The sequence below is a fragment of the Pongo pygmaeus genome, chromosome 18 (genome assembly GCF_028885625.2).
Source record: "Pongo pygmaeus isolate AG05252 chromosome 18, NHGRI_mPonPyg2-v2.0_pri, whole genome shotgun sequence".
Classification (NCBI taxonomy): Eukaryota; Metazoa; Chordata; class Mammalia; order Primates; family Hominidae; genus Pongo; species Pongo pygmaeus.
In genome coordinates, this window is record NC_072391.2 from 3266982 (window position 1) to 3278586 (window position 11605).

Consider the following 11605-nt stretch of genomic DNA (forward strand, 5'->3'; position numbering starts at 1 on the left):
GTGGGGGGCAGTAGCTGGCTGTCTCGTGGCATTTCCGTGGCTCTGCAGTGTTCCCCCACCCCAGGACCAATATCTTCAGGCCACACTGACGGCCAGACCCCCATGGGTAGAGTCACTTAGGGGCCACTTCCTAGGTTCCCGTCCAGCCTAAGTGACCCCATAGTGCTTCCTGGAGCCAAGGCTGTGGGCAGCTGTCCCAGCAACCAGGAGAGGGGTTGCCCCAATTGCTCATACACACAGATCAGCATGAGGACAGAAGGCAGGAGACTTTGGTCAGTTACTAGTGAATTTCTGGCTGCTAGGAAAGGACTTGGGCCTCTGTCAGTTTCTTCTCCATCTATGAGAAGGGGGAAACTTGTATTTTAGAAGCTTATTCATCCCACTCAGAGCAATAAAAATGAATGGACAGAAAGCCCTTCCATTCTTCTGAGCACTGATGGACCTGTGGAGAAGTGTGGTGGCGGGAACTGGACTGACTTGAATCTCCTTGCTTTGCAGAAGAAAGAATCCAGGGTTGATGGGGAATCTAAGAAGGAAGAGTAGGACAAGGCACAGTGGCTCACGCCTGTAATCCCAGCATTTTGGGAGGCCCAGGCAGGCGGATCATTTGAGGTCAGGAGTTCGAGACCAGCCTGACCAACATGGTGAGACCTCGTCTCCACTAAAAATAGAAAAAAAAATTAGCCGGGCGACGGGGTGCACGTCTGTTATCCCAGCTATTAAGGAGGCTGAGGCAGGAGAATCCCTAGAACCCGGGAGAGGGAGGTTGCAGTGAGCCAAGATTGCACCACTGCACTCCAGCCTGGGCAACAGTAAGACTCCGTCTCATGGGCCGGGCACAGTGGCTCACGCCTGTAATCCCAGCACTCTGGGAGGCTGAGGCTGGTGGATCACAATGTCAGGAGATTGAGACCATCCTGGCTACCACAGTGAAACCCCGTCTCTACTAAAAATACAAAAAAAATTAGCTGGATGTGGTGACAGGTGCCACACGGGAGGCTGAGGCAGAAGAATGGTGTGAACCTGGGAAGCGGAGCTTGCAGTGAGCCCACATCCCGCCACTGCACTCCAGGCTGGATGGCAGAGCAAGACTCCATCTCAAAAAAAAAAAAAAAAAAAAAAAAAGTCATGTGATACCATTTCGGCCCAGTGGGATGGCTAGAATTGAAAAGACACAGAGAATAACAAGTATTGCTGAGGTTGTGGAGACACGGGAACCCTCGCACACTGCTGCTGGGAATGTAAAATGACAGACATTTTGAAAAATAGTCTGGCTGTTCCTCAAAAGGATAAAAACACATTTACCATGTAACCCAGCTATTCTTCTGCTTCATACATATGAAGTGAAAACATACGTCGGCACAGAAACTTGTACGTGAATGTTCACAGCAGCATTATTCGGAATTAGCCAAAAAGTGGAAAGAACCCAAATGTCATTCGAGGGGTGAATGGAGAAACCAAATGTGGGCTACCCACACAGTAGAATATTATTCAGCCAGAAAAAGGAATGAAGGACTGATCCATGTTACAACACAGATGAGCCTCAAGAACAGCATGTTCAGTGAAAGAAGTTAGACAGAGAAGATCATCTAGTGTATAATTCTACTTATAGGAAATGTCTGGGAGAGATGCATCCATTGAGAGAGAAAATAGATGAGGCCAGACGCAGTGGCTCATGCCTGTAATCCCAGCACTTTGGGAGGCCAAGGCGGGCAGATCACTTGAGGTCAGGAGTTTGAGACTCCTTGACCAACATGGTGAAACCCCGTCTCCACTAAAAATACAAAAGTTAGCTGGGTGTGGTGGCACATGCCTGTAATCCTAGCTACTCGGGAGGTTGAGTTAGGAGAATTGCTTGAACCCAGGAGGCAGAGGTTGCAGTGAGCCGAGATCGCGCCACTGTCCTCCAGCCTAGACAACAGAGCGAGACTCTAAGAAAAAAAAAAGAGAAAGAAAAAGGAAGTAGATGAGTGGTTATGCAGGGAAACGAGGACTGGTGGTGATGTCTCAGAGGGGCAGAATTTCTCTTAGAGTGGATGAAAATGTTCTAAAATGGGTTGTGGTGATAGCTGCACAGTTCTGTGCTTTGAATTATACAGCTCAATGAGTGAATTGCATTGCCTGTGAATTGCGTCACCATAAAGCTATAAAAATAGGGTACAGTCTGGATGGATCCCAAGATGTCTTCAGATGGTGGCCTTTGAGAGTCATGAGGGGCTAGGGTTGGTGGGGTGTAGAGACAGTCTCTTGGAGCTGAAGCCTAGAGCATGACTTTTAGCTGGTGCAGGAGTGGCTTCCTTCTCTCTCCCACTCTACAATTCAGAGACGGCTCAGGGAAAGATCTGGACATCCTGGCTGTGGAAAGGCGGTTGCCCACAGTGGAATGGACTCCTAAGTGGCAGGCAGGTGACAACCATTGTCTAGTTCACCCAAGGGAAGCTTTCACCATGGGGCGTGTTTTATAGGTTCTGTCTCTCCGAGTCCCCTTTGAGAATATAATGGGATACACTGCATCCATGCAGAAGTCCTAAGCCCCAGGACCTCAGAATATGCCCTGATTTGGAAACAGGGTCTTTATGGAGGTAATTAAGGTACAATGAGGTCACTGGGGTGGATCCTACTTCTTTTTTTTTTTTCGAGAGGAATTTTCATTCTTGTCCCCCAGACTGGAGTGCAACGGCACCACCTCAGCTCACGCAACATTCGCCTCCCGGGTTCAAGTGATTCTCCTGCCTCAGCCTCCCGAGTAGCTGGGAATACAGGTGCCTGCCACCACGCAAAGCTAATTTTTATATTTTTTGTAGAGACAAGGTTTCACCATGTTGGCCAGGCTGGTCTAGAACTCCTGACCTTAGGTGATCTGCCCACCTCGGCCTCCCAGTGCTGGGATTACAGGCATGAGCCACTGCGCCCGGCCTAGGGTGGACCCTACTTCAATATGACTGGTGTCCTTATGAAAAGGTGAAAGGGGGACAGTCACACCCAGGCAGAACGTGATGAAGATGAAGATGGCCATCTACAAGGGCAGGAGAAACCTGAACAGAACCCCAGCTCCGAGCCCTCAGAAGGACCCCACGCTGCCCACATTGACCTTGGACCTCCAGCCTGCAGATCGTGAGGGAAGAGATGTCTTGGACTTAGGGCCCCTTGTCGTGGTACTTCCTTAGGGCGGCCACAGGAAACCATCACAAAGGCAAGGGCGTGGTTGCGCTCAGCTGGGGTGGGGGAGGGGGCCCATGAGGAGGAGGTGGGAGGCCCAGCCAGGTTGGAGGGTCAGAACCCATGGGGCTAGAGAAGCCCGTAGGGGAGCCTCAAGATTGCTGAGACCAGTGACCTTCGGCCCCAGATGGCCCTGCCTTGGCCCAGAAGGGTCAGAAGGACCTGGTCAGCCAAGCTCGGACAGCCAGCAGGATGCCTTCCACCCTGGAGAGGGTCCTATCTTGTCCCACAGGCAGAGCTACATCACCACTAGCCACCCCTCCAACGTGCACAGGCCCCTGCCCTCATGGCCCCCCTCTTAGGTCCGGCAGGTCCTGCCTCCTTCTGATGCAGAAGCTTCTCTGGCCTCTGGAGCCAGGGCACACCTCATGCAAGGACAGGGTCCAAATTCCTTTGTCCTTGGACTCCAATTGGCACTTTCCTGTGCTCAGGGAGTTTCCCCAGCCTGCTGTCCCAAGTCCGGGCTTTCCCTCCGCCCCTCCCCACTCTCAGGCTGGTGGGGTGGGGAAAGCAGCCCATTCCTGGGCTCAGAGACTCCCACCCCAGCTCAGAGGGAGCAGGGGCCCAGCCAGGGACGGACCCCCATTCCTCCCAGGGACCCCAGACCTCTGTCTCTCTCGGGTAAGTCTCCATCTCTGTCTGTCTGTCTGTCTCTGTCTCTGCCTGTTTTCCACGCGCTCAGCAAGGCGTCCTGCCCTGAGAGAGGCTCCGCCCACTACTCCCCCTTCCCCCATAAAACCAGCTGAGTCTCCGTGCCAGGAAGGCTGCGTGCACTGGAGCTGGGTCATCTCAGGTGGGGAGTTGGGGTCCCCGAAGGTGCGGACCCTCTGGGGAGGAGGGTGCTTCTCTGAGACACTTTTCCTCACACCTGTTCCTCGCCAGCAGGCCTTGGCTCCTTGAACTTTTGGCCGCCATGTGCTTCGCGAAGGTGAGTGAGAGGCTGCGCGTGCTTTTGTGGGCATGTCTGAAAACAGACCTTAAGGGCGCGGGTGCCTCAGTATTTCCCGAGGTGCCCGTGTGTCAGGGCTCAGTCAGGGGCGCCCAGTGGCAGGAGGATAGTGATGGGGCGAGAGAGTCACTGGAGGCGCGGGAGGTCACATGTGTCGGGGCGCTGGAGAATGGCAGGGGTGCGGATGAGAGGGAGCACCTGTCCCAGGAGCCCCTCACAGCCCAGAAAGCCCGGAGCAGGGGTGGGGCAGCGCTGTCCTGGAAACGACTCAGAGAATGCTCCTCTCAGAACCCGGCTCAGCTGGGCGGGCCCAAGAGCAGGGCCTGTGTGGGTCCGGGTGTCTCTTCCTCCTTTCCTGGGTTCCCTCTGACCTCCCATCCTCTACCACTGCCCCACCGCAAATGTGAGGCCCACCACACCCTCCAGGGAGCTCTGCAGCCTGTGACAATGGGGTTTCCATGATGTGGCCTGGCCCAGGTTCAGGACAGTGACCCGGAGGACGCATGGCTCCCACAGGCCGGCACGGTGCTGCTTTCACCCTGGTTCATGGGAAATCGGGCTGGCGGGATGGGACCATCGCTGCCTGAAAGTGTGCAGACAGCTGCCCTGCCCCGGAATATGTCCCCAGGCCCTGCGCACTCTGTGGGTGACTCTCACCAGTCTGTGGTGGGGGAAACCAGGCATGTCACCCCCGAGACTAGGCCCTTCACATGGGGGCTCAGCGGGGATTCTGTGGGGTGCCTCTGGCCTCTGTGGATGCAGCCACCTGTCTGCAGGCAGGAACGGCCCGGGCCCTGTGGGCCTCCATGTTGGCAGTCGGGAAGAGTGGCAGGTTGTAGGGTGGACCTACCTGGCACCCCTGAATATTAATCAGCTCATCAGAGAGGAACGGCCGCTGTTACCTTCTCAATCGTCATGTCCCTAAACATTTTTTCCTCGGTCAACTCTCACCTGGGACCATGGTGCTTGTGGGAAACCCAGCTGAGCCAGCCTGCTCCAGGACAGTGTCCATCCTCCCGTGTGTGTACATGGAGGGGTGTGTGTGTGTGCAGGGAGGACACCCCGGCCCACCCAGGCCCTGCTCTTGGGAGGAGGGGTCACCTAGGCCCATGGCAGCCCTGCTATTGGTCCTGCCCATCTGAGCTGGCTCCTGAGAGAAGCTCTCTCTGAGTCGTTTCCAGGACAGCTCTGGCCCAGTCTTTCCAGGCTGTGAGGGGCTCCTGGGACTGCTGTCTCCTCTCATCCCGCACCTCTGCCGTGTTTGTGTGTGTGTGTGTGTGTGTGCAGAAAGAGGCGTGTGTGTGTGTGTGTGTGTGTGTGTGTGTGTATAACTTATCCTGGGGGAAAGATTAAGGTCACACATGGTGCCTGAGTGTCACCGTTATTTCCGCAGGTCCACTCTGCTGCAATTAAAGATCTGAGGGCCCGAATGGTAATGCTCCTCCCTACTTCTGCTCAGGGATTGGGGGTCTGGGTCTCAGCCTGTGACACTGAGGGCACTATGGGACACCGGGGACCCTGGAGGGACAAGGATCAGGCCCTTTGGTGCCAACACTGCCTCTCTTCACAGCATCAAGCCGTAGACAGATATTGTGATGAAATGGAAAATGAAGAATCAGGATGTGGACAGGTGGGTGGATTTGCCCTCAGGCACCAGGTCACATGTCCCCACCCCCAGGCTCTCCACCCTGTGGGGGGCTCAGGGTAAGAAGGATGAAGAGGGACCCACAGGCTCCCTCATCCCTTACCCTGGGCAAATGCTTGCACCTGGGTGGCAGTGAGTGGGCGGGTGGGGGATCTGGACGCCCGGGGAGACTGAGGGAGGCGTTCAAGCCCCAGGGCTCCTTGAGGAAACAACAGGGGTGCCAGACGTGGCCCGGGCTCCTGGCTGGACCCAGTTCGGGGTGTGTGGGAGCTGAGGACTGGCTGGGCTTGAGGACTGGCTGATGTGGAGTGCAGGGCAGGCTGGGGCCTGGAACCGAGTGCTTTGCTCCTAACAGGTGATGTCGGGCCTGGCAGAGCTGGAGGTGAGCCGTGGCCTCCCCCTCCACCAAGCTTAGTCCCTGGGTCTTAGGCTCCACAGGACACTGGGTCTGGGCTCCGGGTCCCCTTGGGAATCACCTGGATCAGTGGAGGCCACCGTGGGGAGGGGGCAGCCAGGAGCAGCGTGAACCCCCTGTGCCCTCCTCTCCCCAGGACGACTGCAAAGAGAGCTACCTGGACACAATGGAGGCTCATTATCAGGAACACCACCCAGTGAGTATGACGCACCCATCTGGGCACCTTGCCTCCCTTCACCCCTGCCCTGTCTTTTCTTTCTTTCTGTTTGTTTTTTTGAGACAGAGTCTCGCTCTGTCGCCCAGGCTGGAGTGCAGTGGCATGATCTTGCATCCTCACTGCATCCTCCAAATCTTGGGTTTAAGCGATTCTCCTGCCTCAGCCTGACGAGTAGTTGGGACTACAGGCATCCACTACCATGCCAAGCTGATTTTTTTTTGTAGTATTAGTAGAGACGGGGTTTCACCATGTTTGCCAGGCTGGTCTTGAACTCCTGACCTTGTGATCCATCCGCCTTGGCCTCCCAAAGTGCTGGGATTACAGGCATGAGCCACCGGGCCTGGCCAACCCCTGCCCTGTCTTGATGTGGGTGTGGGCAGGGTGTGACCAGCCCCTGAGCTTGGGGTGCAGGGCTGGGAGTGACAGCCTAACTGGGACCTGCCCACGGCCTCCCTCCTCACGCAGTGGCAGAGCCCTAAAGGCACGATGAGGGCCCTGGCCTGGTGACCAAGCAGACGCAGCCATCGTGTCACTGCCATGGAGGTGAATGCAGAGGAGTGGGACTCTGGGAAAAGTCCCTCTTGTCCATGGGGCTGTGGTCGGGAAATCAACACCTGTGGGTCTCCGTCTCCCAGGGTCAGGAAAAGGCTGAGAGGCCTAGGTGTGGCCAGGGCCTGGGGCTGACACCCCCACCTACAGACCCTGAATGGTGCCCCCATTGCACAGGAGCTCACTCCTCTACTTGAAAAAGAAAGAGATGGATTACGGTGCCGAGGCAACAGGTCCCCTGTCCCGGATGTTGAGGATCCCGCAACCGAGGAGCCTGGGGAGAGCTTTTGTGACAAGGTCATGAGACGGTTCCAGGCCATGCTGCAGCGGCTGCAGACGTGGTGGCACGGGGTTCTGGCCTGGGTGAAGGAGAAGGTGGCGGCCCTGGTCCATGCAGTGCAGGCCCTCTGGAGAGAGTTCCAGAGATTCTGCTGCTCTCTGTCAAAGCTCTTCAGGTCCTCTTTCCCCTCTTTCCAGTCCTAAGGAGCCCCACGGGGGACAAGGAGGAGCTGACACCCCAGAAGTGCTCTGAACCCCACTCCTCAAAATGGAGATACTGACACCACCTTTGCCCTCACTGTTACTTCGCAGCCACCCTGACCCCTCACTCAGCTCTTCTGTGCCCCGCCCCCCTCCCACACACTCAGTCCCCCTGCCTGGAGTTCCTGCTGCAGTTCTGACCTGGGGCTGTCACCCTGGCATCTTAATAAAACTTGCTTATACTTACCTGGCAGGGGAGATGCCATGATCACGGAGGTGGGTTTCACAGGACAAGGCTGATCCGTTGCTGTATTAGTCCGTTTTCACGCAGCTATAAAGAATACCTGAGACTGGGTAATGTATAAAGAAAAGAAGTTTAATTGACTCACAGTTCCACATGGCTGGGGAGGCCTGAGGAAGCTTACAATCATGGGGGAAGGCGGAAGAGAAGCAAGGCACGTCCTGCATGGCGGGGGAACTGCCAAACACGTGTTTTGTTTAGTTTTTTTTATTTGAGATGGAGTTTTGCTCTTGTCGCCCAGGCTGGAGTGCAATGAGGTGATCTCGGCTCACTGCAACCTCTGCCTCCCGAGTTCAAGCGATTCTCCTGCCTCAGCCTGCTGAGTCGCTGGGTTTACAGGCATGCGCCACCATGCCAGGCTAATTTTGTATTTTTAGTACAGATGGGGCTTCACCATGTTGGCCAGGCTGGTCTTGAACTCCTGACCTCAGGTGATCTGCCCACCTCGGCCTCCCAAAGTGCTGGGATTACATGCGTGAGCCACCGCGCCCGGCTGCCAACACTTTTAAACCACCAGATCTTGTGAGAAGTCACTCACTTACACCAGAAGCGCATGGGGGAAACCGCCCCCATGATCCAGTCACCTCCAGCCGGGCCCCTCCCTCGACATGTGGGGATTACAGCTTGAGATGATATGGGTGAGGACACAGAGAAAACCATCTCATTCGGCTCCTGGATCCTCCCAAACCTCATGTCCTTCTCACATTTCAAAACTCAATCATGCCTTCCCAACAGTCCCCCAAAGTCTAAACTCATTCCAACATCAACCGAAAAGGCCAATCCAAAGTCTCACCTGAGACAAGGCAAGTCCCTTCTGCCTATAAGCCTGTAAATTCAAAAGCAAGTTAGTTACTTCCAAGACACACTGGGGGTACAGGCATTGGGTAAACGTTCCCTTTCCAAATTGGAGAAATTGGCCAAAAAAGGGGGCTACGGGCCTCAGGCAAGACCCAAATCCACCAGGGCAGTCGTTAAATCTTAAAGCTCCCAAGCGATCTGTTTGGCTCCATGTCTCACATCCAGGGCTCCCTGATGCAAGGGGGGTTCCCAGGGCCTGGGGCAGCTCTGCCCCTGTGGCTCTGCCGGGTGCAGCCCCGGCAGCTGCTTTCATGGGCTGGTGTTGAGTGCCTGCGGCTTTTCCAGGCACACAGAGCAAGCGCTTGGTGGATCTACCATTCTGGGGTCTGGAGGAGAGTGGTCTTCTTCTCACAGCTCCACTAGGCGGTGCCCCAGTAGAGAGTCTGTGTGGGGGCTCCAACCCCATATTTCCCCTCCGCATTGCCCCAGTAGCCATTTTCCATGACAGCCTCTGTGTGGTCATCCAGGCATTTCCATACATCCCCTGAAATCTAGGCGGAGGCCCCCAAAGCCCAGCTCTTATCTTCTGCAGACCTGCAGACCCAACACCATGTGGAAGCTGCCAAGGCTTGGGACTTGCACCTGATGAAGCAACGGCCTGAGCTGTACCTTGGCCTTCTTTAGCCACAGCTGGAGCTGGAGTGGCAGGGGCACAGGGCGCCATGTCCCAAGGCTGCACAGAGCAGTGGGGCCCTAGGCCTAGCTTGAATTAATCCCCAGAAAATGGGTTTCCTTTTCTACCCCATGGTCAGGCTGCAAATTTTCCATCTTTTATGCTCTGCCTCCCTTTTAAGTATAAGTTCTAATTTCAAAGCATCTCTTTGTGAGTGCATGTCACCATACGCTTTCAGGAAAACATAGGTCACTTGTTGAACACTTTGCTGCTTAGAAATTTCTACTGCTGGCTGGGTGTGGTGTCTCATGCCTGTAATCCCAGCACTTTGGAAGGCCGAGGCGGGCGGATCACGAAGTCAGGAGATCGAGACCATCCTGGCCATCATGGTGAAACCCCATCTGTACTAAAAATGCAAAAATTAGCTGGGCATGGTGGCTCATGCCTGTAAACCCAGCTACTAGGGAGGCGGAGGCAGGAGAATCACTTGAATCAGGAAGTCTGAGGTTGCAGTGAGCTGAGATTGCACCACTGTGCTCCAGCCTGGTGAAGGACCGAGACTCCATCTAAAAAAAAAAAAAAAAAAAAAAGGGACTGGGTCTTGCTCTGTTGCTGAGGCTGCAGTGCAATGATGCAATCATAATTCACTGCTACGGATGGACAGACAGATGCGTGCACAGAGGCAGGGATGGATGGACAGATGCATGCACAAACACGCTGAGCGCCTACTAGCACAAGACCAGAAATACAGGGTTCCCCTCTTCCTGGATACACAGGGTTGAGATCCAACAGGAAAGCAGCGAGCCAGCTGCATCAGGGGTACGAGGAGACAGTGAGCAGGGAAATGACCCAGGACATCTGAGGCCAGAAGCCAAAACTATGGCATCAGTAGGGAGACTGCAAAAGGCGACAGGTCCCGGATCACCAAGGGCCTTGAAAGCATGTGGAAGACTTTGTTCAATGGGGGAAACATTAAGGGGTTTTGCTTTCTGGAACTATCATCAGCTTCAGCGGGGGGCAGGGGGTAGGGTAGAGGCAGGGAGGCAGGAAGTTCTCGCAGGGTCCAGGCAAGAGATGGTGGAGTGTGGTCCTGGGGAAGGGGCAGTGGACGGATCTGAGGGAGGTTCAGTTAGGATGGGCAAGGATTGAGATCTGGCTGGATCCTGGTGACAGGGGAGGTGAGGCTGGGGCACTTGGAGGATGGCGTCCTGGTGCTGCTAATGCAGGTGGGAGAGTGGGAGGGGGAGGAGCAGGCTGGCAGAAGGCAGGCACGAGTGCAGGTCTGGGCGGGAGTCTGCAGCGCTCCGGGCTGGCCACACAGGTGGGGCAAGGGAAGCTGAGGATCCTGCCCTAGAGCTTGGTCTCCTCTGTGTGAGGTCAGGTTCCCCAGAGGTGGAGCTCCAGAGGGAAATTCTTGTGCAAGCAGTTTCTCAGGGACCATGTGCTGAGGGGAATGGGAAGCAGGAACAGACTAGAAGCTCAGTGAGGATGTGGTCTCAGCTGGAGAGGAGCCTGATCGCATGGGAGCTCTGCAGCAGGGATGGCAATGCCAGAGAGGCAGTCCTGCCTGAGGCCAGGCCCAGCTCTTTGTAGCCCCATATTAATTACATTGGCTGTGGGATGCTGGGGAGCCTGAGTGTCAGGGGAAGGGGGCAGCCAGGGAGGGTGCCTAGACCCTGCGGAGGGCTTGGTGAGGCAGAGGCTGGGGAGGCTGTGTGCCTCAACATTCAGATATGGGCTTCGGCCAGGCGTGGTGGCACAAGCTTGTAGTCCCAGCTACTCAGGAGGCTAAGGCAGGAGGATTGCTTGAGTCAGGGAGGTTGAGACTGCAATGAGCTGTGTTCACACCACTGCACTGCGGCCTGGGTGACAAAGTGAGACCCTGTCACACACACACAAAAAGAGAATGTGGGCTTCAAAGTTGAATTCAAGTAAGTCAGGGTTCTTCCACTTGTAATGAACAACTTCCTTAACCTCATTGTCTCAGGTTCCTCGCCTGAGAAATGCGAGGAGAATGGCGCCTGCTGGTGGCGTGGCGTGCCGATGAAATGAGCCATTCCCCCGTGCCTCTCAGCACAGGGCCTGCCCCGGGCCACATGCTGTGCATTGTCAGCTGCTTTCGGAGCTGGGCTAGTGGCCGCCTTGAGAGCCAGCAGTCCGCGGGGGTTGGCGAGCTTCTGGGAGGAAAGGGTGGAACGTGACAGTCAGGTACAGAGCTACAGAGAACCCCAGCATGAAGGGGTAGGTGGCAGGGGAGAAGGACTCAACAGAGATGGAGAAAGACTGAGCCCAAAGGTGATCAAGAAGAGTGAACAAGGAGGTGGTCAGCCGTGGCTGGGGCAAAGACAAGTCCAGTAAG

At 55.6% G+C, this 11605-nt stretch overlaps 1 protein-coding gene across 6 annotated transcripts; it reads left to right on the forward strand.

Moving 5' to 3' along the window:
* The first annotated feature begins 3218 nt into the window (after window positions 1-3218).
* On the forward strand, window positions 3219-7720 carry IL32 (interleukin 32). 6 transcript variants are annotated; one of them, XM_054453659.2, is made up of 8 exons: window positions 3251-3521; window positions 3902-4012; window positions 4105-4147; window positions 5562-5600; window positions 5739-5798; window positions 6169-6195; window positions 6365-6424; window positions 7172-7720. In XM_054453659.2, exons 3-8 carry the CDS (start codon window positions 4133-4135, stop codon window positions 7475-7477), a joined length of 507 nt encoding a protein of 168 aa, XP_054309634.1. In that variant the 5' UTR covers window positions 3251-3521; window positions 3902-4012; window positions 4105-4132; the 3' UTR covers window positions 7478-7720. The 6 variants fall into 6 exon arrangements, with proteins under 6 accessions (XP_054309635.1, XP_054309638.1, XP_054309636.1 ...); XM_054453660.2 differs by lacking the exon at window positions 3902-4012 and having other exon boundaries at window positions 3219-3840; XM_054453661.2 differs by lacking the exon at window positions 3902-4012 and having other exon boundaries at window positions 3245-3840; window positions 4102-4147.
* The last annotated feature ends 3885 nt before the right edge of the window (window positions 7721-11605 follow it).